At 35.6% G+C, this 25,402-nt stretch overlaps 2 protein-coding genes across 3 annotated transcripts; one reads left to right on the top strand and one right to left on the bottom strand.

The window, feature by feature from the left end:
- The first annotated feature begins 15,709 nt into the window (after nt 1–15,709).
- LOC133788959 (nicotinamidase 1-like) lies at nt 15,710–17,842 on the top strand. The gene is made up of 5 exons (XM_062226646.1): nt 15,710–16,003; nt 16,245–16,428; nt 16,513–16,646; nt 16,730–16,921; nt 17,505–17,842. The coding sequence occupies exons 1-5, from the start codon at nt 15,863–15,865 to the stop codon at nt 17,595–17,597; spliced, it is 744 nt and encodes a 247-aa protein (XP_062082630.1). The 5' UTR covers nt 15,710–15,862; the 3' UTR covers nt 17,598–17,842.
- A 320-nt stretch (nt 17,843–18,162) lies between these two features.
- LOC133788958 (protein EXECUTER 1, chloroplastic) lies at nt 18,163–25,124 on the bottom strand. 2 transcript variants are annotated; one of them, XR_009873423.1, is made up of 12 exons: nt 24,472–25,115; nt 24,034–24,150; nt 23,876–23,941; nt 23,183–23,289; nt 22,354–22,435; nt 20,353–21,075; nt 20,079–20,202; nt 19,826–19,995; nt 19,525–19,599; nt 19,342–19,434; nt 19,089–19,233; nt 18,163–18,615 (listed from the first exon to the last, which is right to left on the bottom strand). XR_009873423.1 is itself a non-coding variant. In XM_062226645.1 (12 exons), the coding sequence occupies exons 1-12, from the start codon at nt 24,910–24,912 to the stop codon at nt 18,609–18,611; spliced, it is 2,094 nt and encodes a 697-aa protein (XP_062082629.1). In that variant the 5' UTR covers nt 24,913–25,124; the 3' UTR covers nt 18,163–18,608. The 2 variants fall into 2 exon arrangements, 1 of the variants encoding a protein (XP_062082629.1); XM_062226645.1 differs by having other exon boundaries at nt 19,145–19,233; nt 24,472–25,124.
- Between the last annotated feature and the right edge of the window lie 278 nt (nt 25,125–25,402).

Below are 25,402 nucleotides of genomic sequence, written 5' to 3'. Positions count from 1 at the left end.
GTGATGAAGCAGGGAACCGAAGGAGCTGCTGGAGGGAAGCTTCAGTTGGGAGTGGAGGACGCGTGGCGCGAAGATATGCTGCCACCTGGCGTTCTGGTGAGAAGAGAGGCAGGCTGCTGAATGGGTGAGGCATTGGGCTTGGAAGCTGCTTTGGGCCTAAGAGAGAAGGCAAAAATGCCACATTTTTTCTTGTCTTGCTTTCTTGAAAATGCCATATTGTCCTTCATTTTTCTTTCTTTTCAAGAGCATAAATTCCCTACAAAATAAATATAAAATAAATCATAATACAATATTTTCAATTATAAAATAAATCAATTTAATTCTTTGAAAATATTAATTATAACTTAATTTATATTTTACATTTAAGTTCAATAATACAACATTTTTTTACCACTAACTTAAAAATAATAATTCAAATAATTAACTACAATATTTTACAACAAAGTAATTATAAAAACACACAAAAGTATATAAAATCATGATAAGACTAATAAATTTAAAATTACTTAAAAACTTAATAAATTATTTAAAAACTCAAGAATTAAGCAACAATTAGCATATAAAAAGTGGTAAAATAACTCTATTTTGTAGAGTTATCATAGTGGCAACAAGTTGTTTTCGAAGAGGATAGAGGAGTTTGGTTTAAATCGAAATATCAATGGGCTAAACAAGGGGATTCTAATTCCAAGCTTTTCCATAGTATCCTTAGCGCTCGAAAAGCTAGGCAATTTATATCTAGAATTGAGCAAGAGGATGGAACTATCCTTGATAAAGATGTCGATATTGAAAATGCTATTGTTGGTTTTTACTCTTCGTTGTATTCTTCGGTTCATAGGAGGTGGATTGGTGTGGAAGGTATATCTTGGGAGCCTATTCCTTCATTTTTGGCTTCTTTCATTGAGAGGCCTTTCACTGAAGAGGAAATTCGTCGTTCAGTGTTTGATTGTGATGGGTCTAAGGCTCCAGGTCAGGATGGTTTCTCCATGGCTTTTTACCAGGACAATTGGGATACGGTTAAGAATGATCTTCAAGCAGTGCTCGATGGTTTCTTTAACGATGGAGTTATTCACCGGAAGACCAATGAAACCTACATTTGCCTAATTCCAAAGAAGTTGGACAGTTGTCGGGTGCAGGATTTCAGGCCTATCAGTTTGGTCATTAGTCTGTACAAAATTATTTTGAAGGTGTTGGCTGGTTGTTTACGAGGGGTTCTCTCTGATACGATAGCAGAGACACAAGGAGCTTTTGTGGAGGGTAGGCAGATTTTGGATACAGTGTTGGTGGCTAATGAGGTAGTGGAGGAGTATCAGTGTAAAGGTAAAAAGGGATGGGTGTTCAAAATTGATTTTGTTAAAGCTTACGATTGTGTAGATTTGGACTTTCTGGGATTTGTTTTGGATAAGAAAGGTTTTGGTGAAGTTTGGAAGAAGTGGATGTTGGGATGTTTGTCTTCTACATCTTTCTCTATGTTTGTAAATGGGAGACCAAAGGGAAAATTTAAGGGATCTAGAGGTTTTCGCCAAGGGGATTCCCTGTCACCTTTCTTGTTTACCTTGGTTGTTGATGTTTTGGGTAGAATGGTGGATAAGGCTAAGAGCGTTTCGGCTTTAAGAGGTTTCAAAGTAGGAAAATATTTTGTGGAGGTCAGCCTTCTTCAGTTCACAGATGATATGATCTTCTTTGTTGACCGTTATCCCCAAAAATTGGAGATCGATGACGTGGCGATAGAGGTGACAAGTGGCAGTACATGGTCCGTAAACGATACATTAATAGTCAATAAATATATTGGCTCTTCAGAGTTGTGATAAATTGATCTGGCTTAGGAGTGACCCAGTAGACCAATTAAGAAATTTGACTGGCCAGTCAAGTGTCATGATCGACCAGGCATGACCTTGTCCGACCAGTCATATGATTGTCTGCCCAGGCATGACCTTGTCTGCCCAGTCATGACCATGTCTGAGCAATCATGACCATGTCCGACCAGTCATGACCTGTCTGCCCAGTCAAGTGCATGTCTGCCCAGCCAAGTGCGTGACTGCCCAGTGAAGGTGTGTTCGACCAGCTTGAATGAGATATGGGTCGACCAGATAGAGGAGGACTACGTCAAGATTCCCAGAAACGACTTCAACAAGAATCGGTCTTGGCATACACGGGAATCTCTCGATTTATCCCACAAATTTAGTGTATTGTTACATTTTGAATATTAATGTAATTTAAATATAATGAGAATAATAAAATATCCCGATTATGGGGGGATATCATCTGTATGATCCTGAGCCTATAAATACAAGGCTTATGGCATCATAAAATGGGATTATTCTTTTTTGGGACTTTTGGGAATTTTGAGCTTTTGATTTGAATTTTCTAGAGAGAGATAGTACTTGCATTTGAGAGAATTCTTGTATTTTTGTAATCTACACTGAAGAAACTCAGTTGACTCAGGTTCATCTGATCTTGAGTGCAGATCTATAATCACAACTCTAAGTGGATTAGGCTATTACCATCACATTGGGGCTGAACCACTATAAAATTGTCTGTGTCATTTATTTTCTCTTAAATGTTTTATCGTTTTTAACATTCTCACGTCGTTGGCCAAAAACGCGGTCAACATTGACGATAATGAGTCTTTGTCAGTGCTTCTGGATATTCTGAAAGCCTTTAGTGTTGTTTCTGGATTATCTATTAATCTACAGAAATGCCAGTTGTTAGGGATTAATCTAGAGGAGGAGATAGTGGAGCTTCGTGCCAAGGAGATTGGGTGCGAGGTGGGTCAGTGGCCTATGAAGTATTTGGGGTTACTTTTGGGGGCCTCCCCTCGCACCAAAGGCTTTTGGGAGCCCGTGGTTTCGAGTTGTGCCAAACGTTTGGATGGGTGGAAGTGTGCTTTCTTGTCTAGGGGTGGTAGATAGAATCTTATTCAATCGATTCTTTCTTCTATTCTGGTGTATTATTTGTTGCCTTTTCGTACTCCCAAAGGTGTGGTGAATGTTTTAGAAAAGTTGATGTGAGATTTTCTTTGGGAAGGTGAGGATCATTCTGGTTTCGATCACCTAGTCTCTTGGAAAGAAGTTTGTAAATCTCGGGATCATGGGGGTCTTGGCATTAGTAACTTGAATTCGAGAAACAAAAGTATTCTCTCTCTCTTCAGCGTCTCAAGAGCATCACAAAGTCCTTCATCCAGCATGGTTTCATGCGCAGCCTTCCCTTACGCGCTATCTTCCCTCCTTCGCTAGTGTGTCCTTCATTCTTCTCTTCCTTAGTGTAGTCGACAGTCTCTTTGGTTTGGTCTCCTCTCATAGGCTGAGTTGTATCACCACTGACTTGGGCCGCCTCTTCTACCTAATTTCCCATTTGATGTTTGGAAATTTTTCAAAAATATGGTTTTTATACCATCAATGTGCAAAAATATGGAAGTTATACTTTTCTTAATTTGTATGAGAAATTTATTAAAGAAAAAGTTAAAGCATGGGAAACACAATTAGTATCTAACTAAAATATGGAAATGTCACGTTTTTTTTTTATCTTAGTTATGTTTTCTTTGATTTTGAAGATAATTTTTTTTTCCTTACTTATTTTTTCTTCCATTTTTTCCTTTTTTTTTTCTACCAATTTTTTCATTCATCTTTTTTTCTTTCCATTTTTTCATTCTTCTTCTTCTTATTTTTTTCATTTTTATTCATTTATCTATTTTTTTCTTTCATTTGTATTGTTTTTTTTTTCATATTTTTCAGTTTTTTTTTTCATTCTATTTTTGTATTTATTATTTTCTCCTTCCATTTTTTTTCTTTTTTCACACATATGAGTTTTTTTTTTTTTTTTTCTTCTTCCATTTTTTTTCTACCAATTTTTTCATTCATATTTTTTTTCTTTTCATTTTTCCATTATTTTTCTTCTTCTTCTTTTCATTCTTATTTATTCATCTATTTTTTTTCATTCATTATTTCTTTTGTTTTTTTTTTCATTTTTGTACTTATTCTTTTCTCATTCTATTTCTTTTTTTTTTTTTTCATTTTTTGAACACATATATTTTAACATTACATAATTATTCTACTATTTTTTTTATTTATTATTGTAATTTTTTTTATAGTTTTTTCCACTATACGTAAAAAAAAATCAAATCAATTTTTTCAGCATTTTCTTTTTACTGTAACACTTATAGGAATACCAAAATTTGGAAAGAAAACTGATAAAAATATGAAAACGTGAATGGGTAACTGGTTACCTTCACGTTCTTTGTGTGTATATTTCTGAGAGTAACTGGTTACTTTCACGTTCTGGTGTGTGTATTTATGCTTTCTTTATGGTAACTAGTTACTTATGTTACTAAAATCATAGTTACTTCTTCTTCCTTTTTTAATGAAGTGTTCTTCCATTTTTTTCCTTCAAATTTGATGTTTTTTTTCATATTTAATATGAGTAACTCGCCACCCCTCTCAGGTAACTGGTTACCCCTCTTATGGCAGAAAGTTACTCATCTCAAGATAACTGGTTACCTCTCCTGGTGCATGTTATTTAACCTAGCTTTAGGATTTTTTTTTTAAGATCAATTAAGTAACTGGTTACTCTACCCAGGATTTGAAAAAAAAAACGTATAATCTAAAAAAAAACATGTTTATAATAAATAAATAATAATTTTAAAAACAATTCATATTACAAAAAAATTTTGCAAAACAACCAAAGAAAAATTTAATATAAAATTAGTAATATAAAAATAATATAAAAAAACAAATAACCTAAAAAATAATAATCAAATTACAAACATACCCTTCCAAATTTGATTAAGAGTAAAACTATGGCATAAACCAACTTTTATACAAAAATATAAGAAAATAAACCTATAGTGAAAATTCTTAAAAAAAAGTCATAGATTAAATTTTTTTGAAAATAAGTCATATTTTTGCACAATCGATTAAAATTCTTATAAAATGTAATTTAACTCCATGGTTGTATCATAAAGCTATCAAAGTCAACGGCAATCAAAAAGGGTATATGACAATCAGATAAAAAAAAAAGGGTATATGACAATCAGATAAAAAAAAAAGGGTATATGATAAAAAGAGATAAGAATCAGTTTTGATCCACTGCCAAAACTGATGCCATAATATTATAATAAAACAAATCTTAGTCAAAACAGACAAAAAATTGGGGTTGGCTTTTCTATTCAATAAAAGGTAAGAAATTGAAGAAATCGGATATCAACCATGCCTCAAAAATAAATTAATCCCAACAAATAAAATTAATGGCTTCAACAAATCAACATATCAATAATCTTGAATACAAACATATAAGGAAGATCACAACCTAACTTTAAACAATCCCCAAATTTTTTAACAAAAATAGACTTGTTTGGCATTGTTTTCTGTTTTTTGTTTTCAAAATTGTGTTCTCAGAAATGAGAACAAAAAATTGTTTTGGTAGTTTTCAAAAAATAAGTGATGTTTGGTTAATGTTTTCTAAAAATAATTTTTTAGTTTTATTTATTTTTAAATCTTAAATAAAAAATTAACAAATATATTTACAAAGAGAATTTTTTTTTTAAAGTTTGTAATAAATAATGAGATAAAATAATTTGAAAGAAAAAATGATGAAAAATAAGAAATGAGAAAGTAAGGAAAGAAAATTTGAGAACAACAGAAAACAACTTTTTGTTGTTCTCAAAATTTTCTGTTTTTTGTAACTTTGTTTTTAAAAATTGTTTTCTGAAAACAATGCCAAACGCCTACACTTGTTTTCAAAAAACAGTTTTTAGCTTTTAAAAACAAAAAACGGTTTTTTAGTTAAGGTGCCAAACACACCCTAAATCTTCAATCAATTCAGTAAAAGTGGCTCTTGTACGCATGATAAGATTATAATACACTCGAGCAATATATATAAACATCAATATTCCAACACAGTCGGGATCATGTTGATAAAAGTACTTTAATATGAACCTTATTTCTAAAAATCTTTAGCTAAATAAAAGAAAAAAATACCATAAAAGCAAAAGCATTAAACCAGTCATTGTTTGAGATTACTCAATGTTTTTATGAGAGAAAAACCTCTTTCTTTTTCTGTTAATAGATTAATAATTTCTAATTTTACATATTATAAAATTAAAAATAAATAAATAATATTTTTATCTTCTAAATTTTTAACACTATCAGATTGTGCCCTTAAAATATACAATATGTTAAAATTCTCTCTAAATTATTGAAACTATTATATCGTACTCTTATTATGATTTGCATAAAATAATTAACATTTTTACCCATCCAACTTTGACAACTATAAAATTGTGCTCCCTTTAATTATAAAAAATTTAAATCTATTTTTGTAATTAATTCTTAAAAAATTAAAAAAAATCAATAAAAGAGTAAAATTCATTTTAAATTTAAAAAAAAAAGTAAAAGAAAAACTAAATTAATACAAATAAAAAAAACATATTCCCTTCTTTTTTATTCTTTTGTAATATATGTTTTAAATTACTTACTATTCTATCATTTTTTCCCAATGTTTTTAAGTAATTAGGTTTTATATATTTCTTTTAAATTTGTAATATTTTATATATATTTAATTTTTAAAATGATTTTAGGGGATAAAAAATAAAAGAATAGAAAGTAATTAGAAAAATTAATAAAAAAGAATAAAGAAAAAAATAATATGTTTTAATTGTAACAATTTATTTTTTCTTTTAAAAAATATTTTTAAACTTAAATGTATTTAAAATGAATTTTTGAAGAATTTTTTGTTAATCTTTTAAGAAATAATAAAAAAATAGATTTTAAAATTTTTATAATTAAAAATGACACAATATGATAGTTGTCAAAGTTCATGGGCAAAAATGTTAATTATTTTATGCAAATCATAACATAGGCACCATATTATAGTATTAATAGTTCATGAGAAAAATTTTAACCGATAATATAATTTAAGAGGTACAATCTAATAGTGTCAAAAGTTCATGAGACAAAAATACTATTTATTCGTTCAAAAATCAATTTTGTGTTTCTACCCATAATATCTCATACTTTATTATATGCTTTTTAACTCATTACTTAACTTTAGTTAGATCACTTTAATTCCGGATAAACTTTAGAATAGCAATTATACATGGGAAATTTCACTTTTTATCTCTAATAATACCTAATATTACCAAAAAATCCCAACATTAATAATATTTTCAAATTAATGCTAAACTTTCCTCCCATACCCAAAATACCCCTCCCATTATATCAAAAATTCACAAAACCTTCTCTTCCACTCTCCTCCCTCTCTCTCTCTAATTCTCACGAAATCTCCATAAAACCTACAATTTTGTATAATTTTCTTGTCAAAATCATTGTTAGTTATCTCCATTGTTTCTGTGAATTCGTTAATATCAAAGGCAACATCTATTTTGAGAGTTTTTGGAGGAGAAAAACCATGGGTAATGAGATTTTACATTTTGTGTTGGGTATTATTTGTTTACATTTTTTTTGGCTATTTTGAACAGATCTGAGCCTATATTGGTGTATTTTTCGGGATTTTTTTAGAGATTCCGCGATCTGTGTTTTTCTGGGTTTTCTGCAATTTTTTTGCTCGATAGAAGCTCGATAACGGTTCGATAACGGTTCGATGGTATGTAGAAGAAGGTCTTTGTAAGAGCTCGATGTTAGCTCGATAATAGCTCGATAGGTTCGGTTTAGTGCTCGATGGAAACTCGATAAGGGTTCGATAAGGGGTCGAATGGATCTATAATATGTGAGCTCGATAGTAGCTCGATATGAGCTCGATAGGGTTCGATTGAGGGTTTGGTTGTGTTTTATGGTCGGTTTTGAGAAATGATAGCTCGATGCTAACTCGATAATAGCTCGATATGGGTTCGATGGAGGGTTGGTTAGGTATATGTTCTGTTTTGAAAAATGGTAGCTCGATGATAACTCGATAATAGCTCGATAGGGGTTCGATGGAGGGTTTGGTTAGGTTTGTGTTCTGTTTTGAGAAATGGTAGCTCGATTCCAACTCGATAATAGCTCGATAAAGCTCGATAATGTTATTTTTTATTGCATTTCTGGAAAAATGACAGTTTTCCTGACAATGTTAATGTTTTTTTTTTTCCAACACAGGCTCTATTGTCTACGTTTTTGTATCCTACAATGGTGTTTGGGAATTACAAGGGAATAAGTGGATTTTCAAGGACCCTCAATGCACGGTGATACCGATGGAGGATACTGTAACGTACTTGCAACTTCTTGACATATTGCACAAGGAACTTAAAGTTGATAAACAGATGTATGAGTTGAAATTGGAGGTTCCTTACACTTGTGGCGACCAACCGTTTACACCCGTTCATGTTGAAAGTGATCTTGGTGTCCGTGCATTCATAGGAGTAACATCTAAAGAAAGGTTGGCCTTGTGTGTCACTCCTGTTAAAAAGATTGTCATTGCAGACCCATATTCCACTCCCGGACCTGAGGGAGCAGCCAGTACTTTAGGATTTCCTATTGGTGACCTGAGGGACAACCAGTATGAGTACAACCCCTATGTGAATGACGATCCGGTAGCCGAACACAATGAGGAATTAGGAGACAATTCGGTGGATGATGATCTATTAGCTGAACATTTGCAAGTAGAAGAAGCACAAGAACAACCAATACGTCATATTGCACGGACGAACCCACCAAGTCAAGGACGCCGAACACCTGGCACCAGCTCTAGTCGTCATGGTGGAACAGAATATAACTATACAGGGAACATTTCAATATGTTCAACAGAAGATCACAGAAAATGGAGTGCTCCCATGTTTACAAAAGAAGATATCATAGCTTGTAGTCGTTCTGAATCACCCTCATCCGGTATAGCGTTGGGGGAATTACATCTTGGGAAGACATTTGAGAACAAGATGGAATTGAAAACCAAAGCGGCTCTCTTTGCAATGAAGAATAATTTTGAGTTTATGGTTAAGAAGTCTGGTACTGATGTGTTGTATATCACCTGCAAGGATCCTGATTGTGGTTGGAGAATAAGAGGGAAAAAAGTAGCGCGATCAGAGATGTTTGAGATCACTGTTTATAATAGTGTACATACTTGCTCACTAGAATTGCGACAAAAAGACCACCGTCAAGCAGCACCTTCTGTCATTGGGCACCTTATCAAGAACAAATATGCTACTGATGGCACTAGCTATCCACCAAACAGCATAAAGGAGGATATGAAGAATAATTTTGGGATCGATATGAGTTATATTAAGGCTTGGAGATGCAGAGAGAAGGCACTCGGTTATGTTAGGGGGACACCTGAAGAATCGTACTCCAAGTTACCTTCTTACCTGTACATGCTGCAGCAAAAGAATCCAGGTACAATTACTGATTTTGTCACAGATGACGGTCGCTTTCTTTACTGTTTCTTCTCACTCGGAGTTTGTAGAAGGGGATTTACATCATGTCGTCCTGTTATATGTGTGGACGGCACTTTCTTAAAGTCAAGGTACGGTGGCCACATGTTGTGTGCTGTCGCATTGGATGCGAATAACCACATTTATCCAATTGCATTCGCGATTGTTGACAGTGAGAATCATGCTTCTTGGAAGTATTTCATGATGAAATTGAAGGAAGCCATTGGAGTTGTTGATAATCTGCCTTTTGTTTCAGACAGGCATGCTAGCATTATTCATGCTCTTGAGTTGGTCTTCCCCGATGCCTACCACGGCGCATGCTACCATCACATAAGTATGAATGTAATCGCTAAGTTCAAGACCGATCACTGTCACAAGGAGATGTATAATGCGGCATATGCATTTCGGAAGTCAAAATTTCACAGGTTCTTCAATAATATAAAGCAAATGGATCCTGCCATAGCTCAATATCTCGAGGGTATTGGCTTCGATAAGTGGACTCGTGTATACTTTCCTGGGAATCGATACAATGTAATGACAAGCAACTACGCTGAAAGTTTCAACAACAAAACCAGAGACGCAAGAACCTTCCCAGTCACTACTTTTGTGGAATTCATTCGTTTCACAATTCAGTCATGGTTTGCCGCGCGTCGTGAGGAGGTAGAGAAGTGCACATCGAAATTAGCAACAACATATGAGAAAGATGTCTCAGGCATTGCGGATGATGCAAGGTACTTGAAAGTCCATCCTCTTGGACAGTTTGAATTTCATGTGGTAGACCCAGAAGGTGATGGTGAGGTGAATTTGATGACCAAATCATGCTCTTGTGGTCAGTTTCAAATAATGGGTTACCCTTGTGTTCATGGTGTGGCTGCGGCCATGTTGCGCAATGTCAACATTTACTCACTGTGTTCACCATATTACACTACTGAGATGTGGAGGGAGTCTTACAAAGAAACAATTTACCCAACTGGCAATGAGGATGATTGGGAAGTTCCCGAGAACATAGAGAAAATGCAAGTTGGGGTTCCCGTTGAAAAACAACCAGTTGGTCGACCGAAGAAGAATAAGGTGGGAAGAAGGAAGACAAACCGCACTCCATCGAATGGAGAAATCATTCCCAGTCATCGCAAGTGTAGCATGTGTGGTGGTCTTGGCCACAACAGGGCTACATGCAAAGCTAGGCTTTAAACTTTTTTTTCCCATTTGAACTTGTTGTATTAATAAACTCTTTTTATTTGATTTTTTTGAAAAGTTATGTTTATGGCAAAGCTAGGCTTTAAACTCTTTTTTCCCATTTGAACTTGTTGTATTAATAAACTCTTTTTATGAAGGTAACAAATTTTGATAATTCAATAACAGTTCGATATAGCTTGATATTAGCTCGATAACAGCCCATGAAAATTATAAAAAAATGTGAACAACAAACTGTACATGTAAAGACCCTGTATATATACAATCATCAAGGTAACAAATTTTGATACCACAAGTCTGTGGTCCACTTGTTCCTGAACACCTCCATATTTTCATCGCAGATAGCTTCCAATGGAAGACCGACCATTAGATGCTCAATATACTTGATAGCATACACACCACAATCCCCACTGTAAAAAAAAAAAATATATTAAGTGCACATTACTATAAATTTAGTTAGAAACAAAATTAGTATGAAGATGATGTTTGTTACCTTCTCTTTGACTGAGGGAGCTCGTGTTTCTGTTTGCGACGCAATGTGAACTGATGCGGCCTATTTCCTGCTGATGGAATCTTCAACATCAAGCTATCAGTAAACAGTTTACTCTGCATTAACAGAGAAGGTAGCATAAAGCACCATGGACTCATAATATCCTCAAGCTTTGCGTCACTAATCACCGAGTTGTCTGAATCGTAAACAGTCAGAGTCCAACTAGAAATGGAAGCCTCAATGGCAAACCAATGTTGTTGTCCATAGTTCTGGCACCAATATACATCCTCAACTCCTCCCCAAGATGCCAGAAACTGCTGCTCGATGCCGGTCAACATGGACATAATGTCAGCATCCCAATAATACTTTGTTTTGTCGGCTGTTTTCTTGAACTGATCATATCGGGCAGGTATCACTTGTGAGAAATAACTGTTCATCACAACTGCATTCTGTCGATATATATTGGGAAAATACTTGCGACGCATACGAAGCATGTGTTCTGCCGCATCAATATGCTGCAAAAGAGAGTACGATAAAAAAATTAGCAAAAACCATCATAAAATGCTGATGTCGAGCTCCATCGAGCTCACATCGAACTCATATCGAGCCAGTATGAAACAGTAAAAAAACAAACTACTTTAACATCCCTATCGAACTACCATCGAACTACTATCGAGCTCACATCGAGCCAGTCTGAAACAGTAAAAATAACCTACTTTAACATCCCTATCGAACTACCTATCGAGCCATCATGAAATAGTAAAGACAACCTATTTTAACATCCCTATCGAACTCCCTATCGAGCTCCATCGAGCTCATATCGAACTCACATCGAGCTTTTAACATCCCTATCGAACTACTATCGAACTAATATCGAGCTCACATCGAGCCACTCTAAAACAGTAAAAAAAACAATCTATTTTAACATCCCTATCAAACTACCTATCGAGCTCCATCGAGCTCACATCGAGCCACTCTGAAACAGTAAAGAAGAACCCCTATTTTAACATCCATGTCGAACTACTATCGAGCTCACATCGAGCCAGTATGAAATAGTAAAAATAACCTACTTTAACATCCCTATCGAACTACCTATCGAGCGCACATCGAGCCATCATGAAATAGTAAAGACAACCTATTTTAACATCCCTATCGAACTCCCTATCGAGCTCCATCGAGCTCACATCGAGCCACTTTGTTAAGGGAATTTTCACTATCGAACTCATATCGAACTCACATCGAGCTTTTAACATCCCTATCGAACTAATATCGAGCTCACATCGAGCCACTCTAAAACAGTAAAAAAACAATCTATTTTAACATCCCTATCGAACTACCTATCGAGCTCCATCGAGCTCACATCGAGCCACTCTGAAATAGTAAAGAACAACCCCTATTTTAACATCCATGTCGAACTACTATCGAACTCCTATCGAGCTCACATCGAGTCAGTAAAAATAAAACATGTAAAATTGAAAATAGTCCATAATTAGGTATAAATTGCTTACCCCATCATTGAGCCACGACTGGGGTGTCTTCAACGTCAGAAACCATGCTGGACCGTGACTCCCAGTCTTTACATCCCGCGGGGTCTTGTTGGGCATGTCTCCAAGAAGCCACTTGCACATTGTCCTATACTGTTTGGGATCTGGCTTCTTGAGAGGGTCCAGCACATGTGTAGCCTCTTGTGTAGCCTCGTCTGCTGGTGCAGCTGCAGCAGTGCGAGGTCTTTTCCTCGTGGGATCCGTATAGTCCTCAAACCAATCTGGCTTGCGTCTTTGGCGTCTAGCCCTCTGAAACTGAACCCCAGCAACATCCTCAGGGTTGACAATAACGACTCCCGGAGTCTCAGCATCTGGTGTCACAATGATGGTAGGGGGCGTCGTTGGATCATCAACATAGTCTAGCGGAAGATCCAATGACTCTGACTCTGAATCTTCATTGGACCCCCTCGGTTTCTCCTTAACAAATGTCAGGATCTGACTGAGTACGTCCAAGATCACTGACTGGTTCTTCAAGAGGGTCTCCTGTCGACCCTCGACTCTGTCCAACCGCTCAATCAAGTCGGCCAGCTCAGGGGCTGAGGCTGAGGCTGGTGGTGGGGTTGGTGTTGGGGCTGACACTGAGGCTGGGGCTGATGTTGGGGCACAGGTTGATGCTGGGGCTGAGGCTGGGGCTGATGTTGGGGCACAGGTTGAGGCTGGGGCTGAGGCTGAGGCTGGGGGAATAGGAGGGGTGGGACCTGCAACCTCCTCCCCCGGGGCAGCATCAATAAATATCTTGGCTGCCTCGGCAGCCTGAGAAACTTTCTCTGCCATTTTCTCAAAAGTCGCATCCTCCTCCTCATCAGTCTCCGAGGGATCCTGGCCAAGCCCAGGATAAAGGGGAAGATCTCCCTCAGTCAAAGACAAGTAATAGTCTTTTTCTGCTGGCCGAGGCTTCAACATCGGAAGAACAATTAACTGCAAACAACATAAAACATTTGGTTAACTCAAATAATGATAAAATATAAGCATATAGATAAAAAAAAACAACATAACTTACATTCTTCTTCAATAATATCGGTGCGATGACGGACTTGGTGAAATCCTTGTTCTTCCGATGCGACCAGCTAAGCATCCTCGGGAACATGTTTCCCGAGCTCACAACAAGCTCCACCGCAAGCTGTTGGATAGCCTCATATGCCCAGTACTGTAAGGCGGGGGCATAACCATACATACTGTATTTGGACTCTTGCTGCACCTTGGCATCCTTCTTGGCATCATAGTTGGCCTTTTGCTTCACCATGTCCTTCTTACAAGAATGCAATAGCCTCCTATAAGAGTACTTCCCCCATGGATAGCTGAAGAAGTACTCTACATTCTCAACAATTTTTAGAATATCTCGCCAAATGTGCAGTTTTCCCTCAATGGCATTCAGAACCCCCTCAACAAACAGACATAGACCAAGCTTGTACACATCTTCCACAACCGTACAAGTCTTGAAAGCATGGTCCACCTGTGACAGCTTTACTTTCTCAGCATCGTTGAAATACTCCTTTATCAACCGATCGCTGAGATTACGCCCTTCCAACTCTTCTGGTGACGGGAAGGCACTGAAATCCAACCCCGTCACCAGGGCAAACTCTCCCATGCCGAATCTACAAGACTTCGACCCCAAGAAAAAATGCACCTCATCTTCGTTGTTGCTGGCGATTTTCCTCAGCAACAGTTGATGCACCAAGACTCCGGAGAAATTAAACTCCGAAGCCAAAAAGAATTGCTTAAAAGGGGATTCCTTAGCCCTTTCAAGCAGCCCGAGCTCCAAAAACCTGGTCTTGATGTGATTTAAAGTACTACTACCCCGATATGTCACTCGACCAGGAAAGTGATCACTGAACGGAACAAGCAACTTAGGCATCTGTAACAACACATGAAATTTTTTTTGTAAGAAAACAGAATAAAAAAAATTTCAAAAAAACACTGAAATAAGTTGTCATCGAGCTCTATCGATCTCTATCGAGCTATCATCGAGCTGAAACATACCCTATCGAGCACTATCGAAAAACTATCGAGTTCCATCGAGAAATATCAACAACCTAAATTTATCGAGCCTATCGAGCCAGCATCGAGCTAAGAAAAATCTGTCTGTCTAAATAAATAACCATCGAGCTACAGTCTAGTCTCATATCGAACCATTATCGAACCTATTGAGCTATGAAAAATCTGTCTGTCTAGATAAATAACCATCGAGCTACAGTCTAGTCTCATATCGAACCATTATCGAACCTATCGAGCCCTTGTAATATAATACAACATATCCTACCGAGCTCTTATCGAGCTCATGTCGAGCTCATATCGAGCCATAATCGATCCATCATCGAACTGTTCAAACTACCTTATCGAGCCTACTATCGAACCATAATCGAACCTATCGAGCCACTGGTTCAAACCCAGAAAAATTTCCCACAAAATCGGACAACCCATTCCACAAATCACAGATTCAACAACGATATAAAGCAAATATGGACTTGGGTTCAAGATTTTACCTTAGTTTTTTAAACTTTGAAGGAAATATGCTCCGTGGGTCTCGGGTTTGACAGAAAAATGGGAGTTTGCAGTGGGCTCGAGATCGCCGGAGAAATGGGAGAAGGTGGGGGCTCGACGGAGAAGGTGGGAGCTCGACGGAGATGCGGGCTCGACGGCTCGACGGAGATGGCGGCTCGACGGCTCGACGGAGGTGGGGGTTCGATGGTTTTTGGGGGATTTTTGTGAGACTGAAAGAGAGAGAAACCGAGACTGAGAGAGAGAAGGCTGAGATTGAATGGGAAGGGTATTTTCGGTAGGAGGGAAAAGCTTAGCATTAATTTGAAAATATTATTAATGTTGGGATTTTTTGGTAATATTAAGTATTATTAGAGATAAAAAGTGAAATTTCCCTTATACATTTAGTCAGATGTGCTGCCCCACATAAATTATTTTCTAACATAATGTGCTTAATTCCAACCATGTGGCTAGAAAAATTAATGAACCGCATCTTGTGGGTTGCCAATTTATTATTATTTTTTCACTGTTCACTTGCTGAATGCTCATCCCTAGCGACAATTTATTACTCAATAGAGATTCAATGGTTTGATGGTAAGTTTAATAAATGATGCAAAGAGCCATCGTCATCCTTTTTGACTTTGGAGTCTTATCACAAACATTTAAGAATATGACATGAAAATTCATCTCCCGATTCTCACTATTTGTGGATGTGAATTCTAAATAAGTGAAGTTGAGATATACCTTCTCATCATTTTGCAACTTAGCCTAATAGAGTTGTAACATTTGAGTAAGTGGAGAAAGATGGTGCTTCAGGCTATTGATCTTCTGAAGAATGAGATTCCTCTTGAGCAAGAAACTGTAAATTTATCTGAAGATTCTGTGACTGGCCTTGTTCTCGTTGACATAATCAATGGCTTTTGCACTGTTGGTGCTGGAAATCTGGTAAATTTCTAACACATCTCTTTTCATTTCTTATTAGCTTATATTAAAATATGGTTTTCCCATACATATTCAAACCAGTAAAGATAAGCTTTTCTTTATGTTGTCAATTATTATTATTCTTTCTGTCGCTATAAATGAGCAGATTTATGAATAATCGAAAAGGGTTTATGATTTTTATTTTATTTTTTTTGTTAATCACTGGATTTAGCAATTTTGGGGATGTTTTCTTGTGCTTTTTCAGGCTCCAAGAGAGCCCAATAGGCAAATTTCTGAGATGATAAAGGAGTCAGCAAGGGTGGCAAGACTTTTCTGCGAGAAAAATTTGCCAATTATGGCATTCTTGGATTCTCACCATCCAAACAAACCTGAAGACCCTTATCCACCTCACTGTATTGCTGGGACAGACGAATCAAATTTGGTACCTGGTGTGTATATATAAATATACATATATATATATATTTCAAGTCTTTAATCTCATATTATTGATATTGTTGTTATTATATTTGTAGCTTTAACATGGTTAGAGGAAGAGGGAAATGTAACGATTAGACGAAAGGATTGTTTCGATGGATATTTTGGTTCGATGGAGGCTGATGGTTCTAATGTTTTTGTGGATTGGGTGAAGCTAAATCATATCAAAACTGTGAGTATAAACTCTAAAGTTGGGCTTTTATTGATACTAAATAATATATATTTATATGTGTGATTCTATGTGGTGGGGTGCAGTTAGTAGTTGTAGGGGTGTGCACAGATATATGTGTGCTAGACTTTGTTTGCTCAACAATATCAGCAAGGAACCGTGGTTTTCTTGGTCCTCTTGAGGACGTGGTGGTTTATTCAAGTGCTTGTGCTACCTTTGATATTCCTCCTCATGAAGTCGCCACAGACGACACCAAACAAGCTTTACCTCATCCCCAGGTAATACCAATAGTAAATAATGTCTTCATTATCATGTCCCCAAAACAATACACAATATAATATGGGTATGATTTCATGAGAATGCAAAGCTCAAACTTATCAAGATAGATCACAACATATTAGTATAATAAATAATCTTAGATACACACTTATTTTACATACAATAATGATGTGACATGCATTCAAAATTATTTAAATTTAACCACACTACTTTTATGTGTGATTTAAAATATTATTATTTTATTGTATTGTATGTATTTTAGGTGTAAAATAAGTGAGTGTGAAATTATAAAAGAATGGTCACATGTTTTTTATATAAAGTTTGATCACTAATAATAAAAGTAGTCGCGCCATTTGAGAGAAATCATACAACAATCAATTACAAATTATGATCATATTTATAAAATATGGATAATGATTATGATCAATATATATAAATTTGAATAAGGTAATATCATAAAATTAATTTGACCTATCCCTTACTATATGACTTTTCCATGTATATATTGGTGTAGCCTCCACTAGTGTCTTACAATGATAATCATATGTTTATTAATTTTTGTCATTTAATTTTGACTTTCAGGAGTTTATGCATCATGTAGGGCTGTACATGGCCAAAGAAAGAGGGGCCAAGATAGCAAGTCAATTGTCCTTCGTTGCAGCTGGAAAGGCATGAACAAGTATGTCGGTCAAACATGACGAGAGTCGTGAGTTAGTAGAACTAGAAGAGTGGGAGATGACTAGTAGTAGTTAGTGCTATTATAGAATAAATCAAACAAGAACTAGAAGAATGGAGTTGGTTATTTGTAATACTAGAATATATCAAGATATTTATGTAGATTGGTGCTTTTAGTTTGTTTGATATCATATGAAAAAATAAAAAATAAAATAAAAAAGAATGAAGTGTTTATGTTTGCTAAATTAGTAAGTCAGTGACCATACCAATATATCCAATTCACATTTGTTAAATAAACTAACTAAAATTTTGTAAATTGTGATATCTAATTGTCCAAGACCGAAAAATGGACCACTATGCTAAGAGAACCAACTAATTTCAACCTTAAATTAAAAATAAAGAATTCTGACTCACAAGGCTAGAACCGAATTAAAAATAACCAAATAAACAAGTAGAAAAGAAAAAGGAATATAATACCACAATTTCATGAGAAGACTGTTTTGTGATACATTTTGACGAGCGTTTTTATGCATCGACCAAGATCAACAGGGATAAGAAATTTAACTAACTAAAAGATGCATAGGCCACATTATTTATTAAGTATAAAACCCATATTATAGAAAGGCTATTTACAGAGATAACTATCCAGTTCTTAGCTAATTCACTAATCCCGATCTTATCAATTGGAACAATGGAAGAGCTAAGTAAGAACCTATGAGAATAGGCTACTGAAGTAAATTTTTAATTTCAATGGCATAAAAAACAAAAAAGTGGTGCCAAAACATACAAGTGTGTGATAAAAAAAGTATTTTCCCAAACCAAAGAGCAATGTAAACTTTAAAGGCCAAGTATGATTTGTACATTCCAAAGCTTCTGTGGTTACTACTCTCTCTGTTGAGTCAGCCAAGTGCACCAGTCAGCTGGGCAAGCATAAATTAAATATATAGCCCTAGATTTCCAGATTTCTCCACTCCTTTAACTTGGGGAAATTGTGTTCTGGAAGTAAACGTCTTATGTACTGCAAAACAAGGGAGGCACAGATCAAAAGATGTTTCGTTCGATTCTTGCTAAAAAAATAAACATTCTTGTAATAATAACCAATAATAATAAAAAGAAAAACGTTTGTTTTCTTGTATTTTCAAGTGGAAAAGTTCTATCCTGTACAAATAGTAAAGTACTCAAGCTTTGGTTATAAGCCAACTTTATCTGGCATTGTATGCAATAATAGTATAAACAATTTAGAAAGTCAATTATGAACAAAAACTAAGAAAGACATATACACTACATATATAATTTTTCATATATAACATATACAAGTAAAAGACTATAAGAATCCCCATCAAGCACCTTTTCAAAGTAGAAATGCAAAAGAATACTGCCCATATAAGAAAAATTCATGGTGAGTTTTGAAAGAGAACCATGAAAAATAGATTCATTGGCTCTCCAAGTCATATTTTTTTTACTTGGACACTTTAAAGAGAATGAACTTACCCTACTTTACCGAACCAAAACAATGACTTTACTGTTATGTACAATGAGAAATTTACTCTTGAAGCCTCAGCCGATTAAAGAACACCAAGAAATGATACTCAGGGGCCCAATACACGAATCCTACAACTGGCCCACCTTTTATGTACTGCAAAGTTTGAAAATAAAAAATATAATGTAGAATTTCAGAAATAAAATTAAAATAGTGCCTTGATAAAAATAAATAAAAGGCCATGGTCGAAAGTATAGTGTAAACCTTTCCATCGAGAATAACAAGTTCACCATCAACCCATCGAGGATTGCGAAATCCTGGTGCAGCAAGTCTTCCTTGTCCTTTGTATCGAGCAATCTAAGTTGGCAAATAAAGCCATACAAGTATATATATTAAAAAAGTGGTAGCAAAAAGGAAAATAAATACATAACAAATCTATTTGCATACCACTCCAAATTCTTCTGGAATAATCCCCTTATGAGGAAGTTGGTATCTTTTACCAATTTTTGCACGGAAAGCAACCTGCCACCCAATCAGTAATAAAACAGTCAAGTTTTGTTATATTATAAAAATTGATCAACACCAAAACAACAATAAACCCAACAACAGTATACAGTATTTACAATAAGAAAATACATACAAAGAGATAACTCATTAAGCAGAAACACAAACTGAAACAATAAGTTGTGCAGACAAATTCAATAATATCTCCTTGCGGGTCAACCATAATCAAATTTTAAGGGATTACCTGACCCGCTGGTACATAAGGATCCCCAGTTATTTTTAAAGCTTCTACATATTCATAAAACTCAAGATTTGAAGGATCTGATTTCCCACTATCATCTTTCCATTGACCAAATTTTCGTTGCAGGTGAATAACTTCGGAGGTGTAGAGCCCATGTGCACCAATGTACAGTCCTGATAAAGATATACATTCTCAATTTAGAGGGCCTGATAAACAACATATAGAATACGGTTAGAAAGTGATCACAGAACGATACCATTTAGAGGATCTGAAGAATTTGGTAACTCAATGCGGTTGAAAGTTGTCGATTCAGACAGTGGCTGACGGTTTTGAGCCTGACTCAGAGTGAGACTTATCAGCTCACCAACATCCTTGAGCACCTGATTAATTTATTTATTTTTAAAAAGGAACTACATATTAGAATTTTTTATGAATTTTACTTTGTAAATGGATGCTAATTCAATTCACAAACGAAAAATAACAACTTAATCTACAAAATACATCAAAGCATGACTAGATGCTTAACGTACCTTCAGTGGTATTTTCTCTTTACCAATAAACTTAGTGAGATCAAACATAACATGATCAATGCTGCGTCTACCTTTAAGTTTAGATTTTTTCTGCAGCAAAGCCTGTTCCTTCTCATACGAATCCTGATTGTTAGTGCCTTTCTCTATAGAGAAAGAAAATGATGACCTTCCATTTTTCTCTAGCTTAGCAGGAACCCGAAGTGTGTCTCTTGTAGATGTGCCACTTGACATCTTTTGCATAAGACCACCAACGACAACCTTAAATGCAATTTCACTCCGCTCTTCACTTTCAGTAATTCCAGGACTTGCCTCCAATTCAATCACATCTCTCTCTTGATCACTCTCACTCTGAAAGTCATCCTCTGCTTCTAAACTTTCCATATCATCATCCTTTTCTTCATCATCTTCCTCTATTATCTGCTCAATAACTTTAGAGATTAGATCCTTATCAACCTTCCCAGGCGCTGTGACTTTCAAAACCTTCACCTTGACACCAGGAATCATATCTTTCAAAATATCCTGAAAACCAGAAAATCCTTGGGCTGAATCAGAAAGATCATCCCTATCATTGTCATCTTCATCTTCGACATCTTCATTAACAGCAACAAGCAGATCACTCTTGTCATCAGGTGAATCTAATGGATCTATGTTACTAATCGAATCTGATACTTTCGAGGAAAGCGAAATATCTTTAAAAGCACCTCCACGCTTTAGATACACAGCCTGAAAATCATGACATTTCCCTAAGATAATATAAACCATACTGTCACGAAAAATAAATACTGAAATACATAGATATGGGGATAAAACATATACACAAGGGAAACTTATAAAAAGATGCCAATGGGCATGTGCATGCAAACATATACCATTTCTAAATGGACTCAAATATGATGTCAAATAAGTGAGACTTAATTAGTGTCTAACCAATTAAATACAACACCTCATTAAAGTATTCATTGTTTTTTTTTAATATATTTTTACACAATGCTAAGACTACCTCCAATGCACGTACAAAATTTGGAACAAAAAGTGAGTAAATGTTATATTTGGCAGGATATTTAGTATTATACCTCAATGCACAAATGATATATGGAATGCTATTTAGAGGTATAAACTATAGGTCACTACTATTTAATAAATGCATAATAAATTTTAATTGAATTCAATGTAAGTAATTAAATACTATGAAAAATGAATTTAATTGGTCAGCTTTAATGAGCATTTGTAATTTGTTAACAGTATATTACTTTGCCAAATTTGGTTCTATGCTATATTTTGCGGCACAATTTTGACAAAACTTTTAGCATGAAATTGGAAGATTTTTCCCCTATTGTGCTAAAATATAACATTGCCACAAAGATTTGGCATGCATTGGAGATGCTCTAGCACTAAGTGAAAAAGATAACAAGGTTAATACTATCAATGAGGTGCCCTATTTAAATTGATTAGACACTAATCAAGACATACTTATTTCACAGCAAATTTGAATCCTTTATTAATTGTTAACACTAAAATGCTTGCTTGCCAAAGAGAGAAACCATAAATTAATGAAGATATAAATAGATCCCACGTATGACAAACTGACATTGGATACAAAATTTATATAACTTCGCATAATTGATAGTAGCATTACTTATGGAGATAATTTCACGTTTTGTCAATGAGAATCTTTCACAGTTTAGAAAAAATTAAAAAGTCCTCAAATATGTTGGAACCATAGACTAGTCAGATCACTTGGAGAAAAGAAAAAAAAAATAAAAAGGCTTCCAATACGTTTTACTTATGTTAGGATGGAGGAGGTTAGAGATAAGAAGTGTAGTTGGGAGAGAGGAGCCTCTCAAATTAACTCAGTACACATTTGTGGACTTTGGTCATTTGGCAATACAAAGGGATTTTCAGCAATTTCTTTGTGAGATAGAATACCTAGTATCATATCAACTAAGTTACATTCACACATTGAATTGTACAGTAGACTTTGAGTAAGCTACCAAAAGATACCTGCTGTCTGTATTCACCCTTCCTATTCACTGTTAAAAAAATTTCGAACAGGGGATTACCAGCTGCGGTGGTAGCCAGTTGCCTGCAAAAGGAAGAAAACTGAGAGGTTAAACCAAAAAAAATTAAAACTATCTGCAGCACTGAAAAATGTAGCAGCACGCAGAAAACCAAGATGTTAAGATTCACTTAAAAAGTAATTAGCATGTAAAAGAATACACTTGAAATGACAATAACAAATTGCAGGATTGCTCCCTAATTCCCAATAGGGTTTCACAAGAGAAATTGTCGAGGCGTCGATGAAGCTACAGTAAATTTTTCAAATTTCCTCATGGATGTCTAGGAACAGTTTCAAAATATATAAAGCCAGAGACTTGGATCCAACAAGCTCCTGCAGACAACTAGCAGTATCTGTATTTTTCTGATATCCCTACATATCTGACTAATGAGAATTTCCTATAAAATGTAATGAAATTGTCATTCACTTCGATACGGCAGCTGTTTCTTTATATCCTAAAGGCTACATAGCAGCAACTCACAACAACTAAGAATATATAGTGACCTTGATAATATCTGCTCACATAAATCCCAATTCATGGGGTAGATGTGCCCAGCTTATGTGGGCTTGCTAAGTAATTCATACTAAAATAGAAGAAGAATAAGGATAAAGTAAAAGATACTCATTACTGTGTATGATTCTTCCAAAGTAACAGGCCACAACAATTTGTTTTTTCAGCTTACCATACTTATATTGGTTTAGCTTCACATTAATTCAATTGACTATAATGAAAACTAATGACTTAAAGGAACAAAAAAATCGACCAAAACGTACCGAGGACTATAACTTCTTGCCACATATCTCCCATGCTCTGCAGTTATTCGAATGATTAGACCATGAGGATCATTGATGTCTTTCGACATGCCAGCCCACCATCCAACCTGGAAGCCACAAGCCAGTATCATAAAACAGAACAAATCAATGTGACAAAGAACTGAACATATTATATCACAAACAACATACTTAAGAGGAAATATTAGAAAGATTCAGTTACAGACAGCAGTAGTGCCAATTAAATGACTATTGGAATTATTTTTCAGCATAAGAAATCCACTGACCCATAAAAAGTCGGGTAACTGTCTGAAGAATTTTTTTTTTTTTTTAAATAGAAATTTTGTGACAAGAATTAAGCTCCATCGACCAAGATATACTAAATTGCATAATAAGATATCGGATTAAGATGATGTCCTTTGTCTAACAAAACTATATCAAGAACCTATCAACTCTTTAAGAAAGTGTTTACCCAGTGACTCTTTAATGTAAAAGCGGCGACATCTTATTTGTAGAATTAAAAAATAGTAATAATAAATCAGTGTACCCATAATGAAAACACAGCATGAATTTTAGAGGGCAGTGATCAATTCAAATGAACACAAGAACATTCCCATAGAATTGTACGAATGATAAGCTTAAAATCTTCGAGATGATAATAATTTCTCTTCTAATAAACTATTTTGAATGACTCACCAATCCAGCACCAGCATTATCTCTTACAAAGGCTGCATCCACGTACTTTTCCTCCTCTATAGCTCTCTGAGATAGTCATGGTTATAGTTATTAGCCAAAAATATAACCTTCATAGATACACCCTAAAAAAACTTGAATATGAAAGTGAAAATTCCTACATTCAGCTTATACATCACTCTGCCAACAACGTCGTTTGTAGCTGCTGCTGCAATTGCCACCTTGAGCCTCGCAGCACCTTCAAAATCTTCCATATGTACTGCTTGACCCAGCTGAGACTGTTGAAACACAATAAACCAACATAGATATATCAGCACATAAAAATCATCATTTCCAAACACACACACACACACACACACAGATATATATATATATATATATATATATATCAACGGGCTAATGAACAAAGGGTAAGGATGTTGTATAGCGCATGCATAAGTTTCTACAAAAGAAACATAATTAAATACACATTTACCTACAAAGTATCTTGTAACACCCAATTCATGTTCGGTTCCGTTATGTTCCGAACACGCTACGCAATTGTATATTTACTAATTTCGATGACTATTCATATGTACGAATAAGAGAAAAGGCAAGACCTTCAAGACGGAGACCAAGCGCTCTTGCTCGTCGACCTCGCCAAAATGCTGGCGCCACCGATCCCAATCCCAATCCAGGTCTCGGGACGGGTTCGGTGAATCATCAGAGTCGGAAACGCCGGAAGAACCATCAGCAGCTAAGCGGTACGGATTGAAGTAGGAATCGAATTGTTTGAGGGCGGTTCTGATGACATCGGCGAGAGCCGAGTCCCATCTCCAGTGCGAGTCGGAAGGAGAGGGAGAAGAAGAAGAGGAGGATGAGGAGGAGCTATGGCATCGGCAGAAGGCGGAATCAGGAACCCTAGAGAGAAAGTGAGAGTGGGAATGGGAATGAGACGATAACGGAGAAGAGTAGTTAGAGAAAGGCTTTCTGATAGGTGAAGAGAAAATGGGGTTGGGGAAGATGAGGTTATGAGGAGTGGGAGCAGCGATGGAAGCCATGGATTGTGGTTTCGGAGCTTGAGAGAGAGAAGATTTGAGGTGTTGGATAGTTGGAGAGTTGTGTGGTGTGATGAGTCTGGTAAGAGAGGGAGAGAGAAAAAGAGTGAGAACGAGAGAGAGATAAGGATTATACAATACACACAGTCAGTCCAGAGTGAATGAGAGCAAAGCTGTGCGTTTTGATCGAAACAGTTGTGTCCAATTCCGTCAGATTGGGTACTGCAAAATGGACAAGATCAACATTGTCACCACATCATTATTCAAAGTTCATAAAATGCAATTTGGATAGAATTATATTGGATTGTGGTTAGTAGTATATTGTGTTCGGTACATTAATATGCACCTATTAAGGGTCGGATCTGTATGGACCAGCATTTTAAGGGAGAAAATATATTGTTGCTATAATATACATTTCACTTATAAGGAAAAAAATAATTTCATTGATATATACAATTTATTTACTTTTTAATAATGGTTGATTTATTTGATT

Source organism: Humulus lupulus, chromosome 7, assembly GCF_963169125.1.
Source record: "Humulus lupulus chromosome 7, drHumLupu1.1, whole genome shotgun sequence".
Taxonomy (NCBI): Eukaryota; Viridiplantae; Streptophyta; class Magnoliopsida; order Rosales; family Cannabaceae; genus Humulus; species Humulus lupulus.
The sequence above is the reverse complement of the archived record's forward strand: the minus strand, read 5'-3'. Positions and strand labels throughout refer to the sequence as shown.

Excerpts from the sequence above, each read along its gene's own strand:
- LOC133788958 (XM_062226645.1), bottom strand. The coding sequence starts at position 24,912 with ATGGCTTCCATCGCTGCTCCCACTCCTCATAACCTCATCTTCCCCAAC. Across the intron at positions 23,290-23,875 it reads ATAATGCTGGTGCTGGATTG|GTTGGATGGTGGGCTGGCAT; the intron begins GTGAGTCATTCA and ends TGTGGCTTCCAG. Across the intron at positions 19,234-19,341 it reads TTGTTATTCTCGATGGAAAG|TACATAAAAGGTGGGCCAGT; the intron begins GTTTACACTATA and ends CAAACTTTGCAG.
- LOC133788959 (XM_062226646.1), top strand. The coding sequence starts at position 15,863 with ATGGTGCTTCAGGCTATTGATCTTCTGAAGAATGAGATTCCTCTTGAG. Across the intron at positions 16,004-16,244 it reads CTGTTGGTGCTGGAAATCTG|GCTCCAAGAGAGCCCAATAG; the intron begins GTAAATTTCTAA and ends GTGCTTTTTCAG. Across the intron at positions 16,647-16,729 it reads AGCTAAATCATATCAAAACT|TTAGTAGTTGTAGGGGTGTG; the intron begins GTGAGTATAAAC and ends GGTGGGGTGCAG.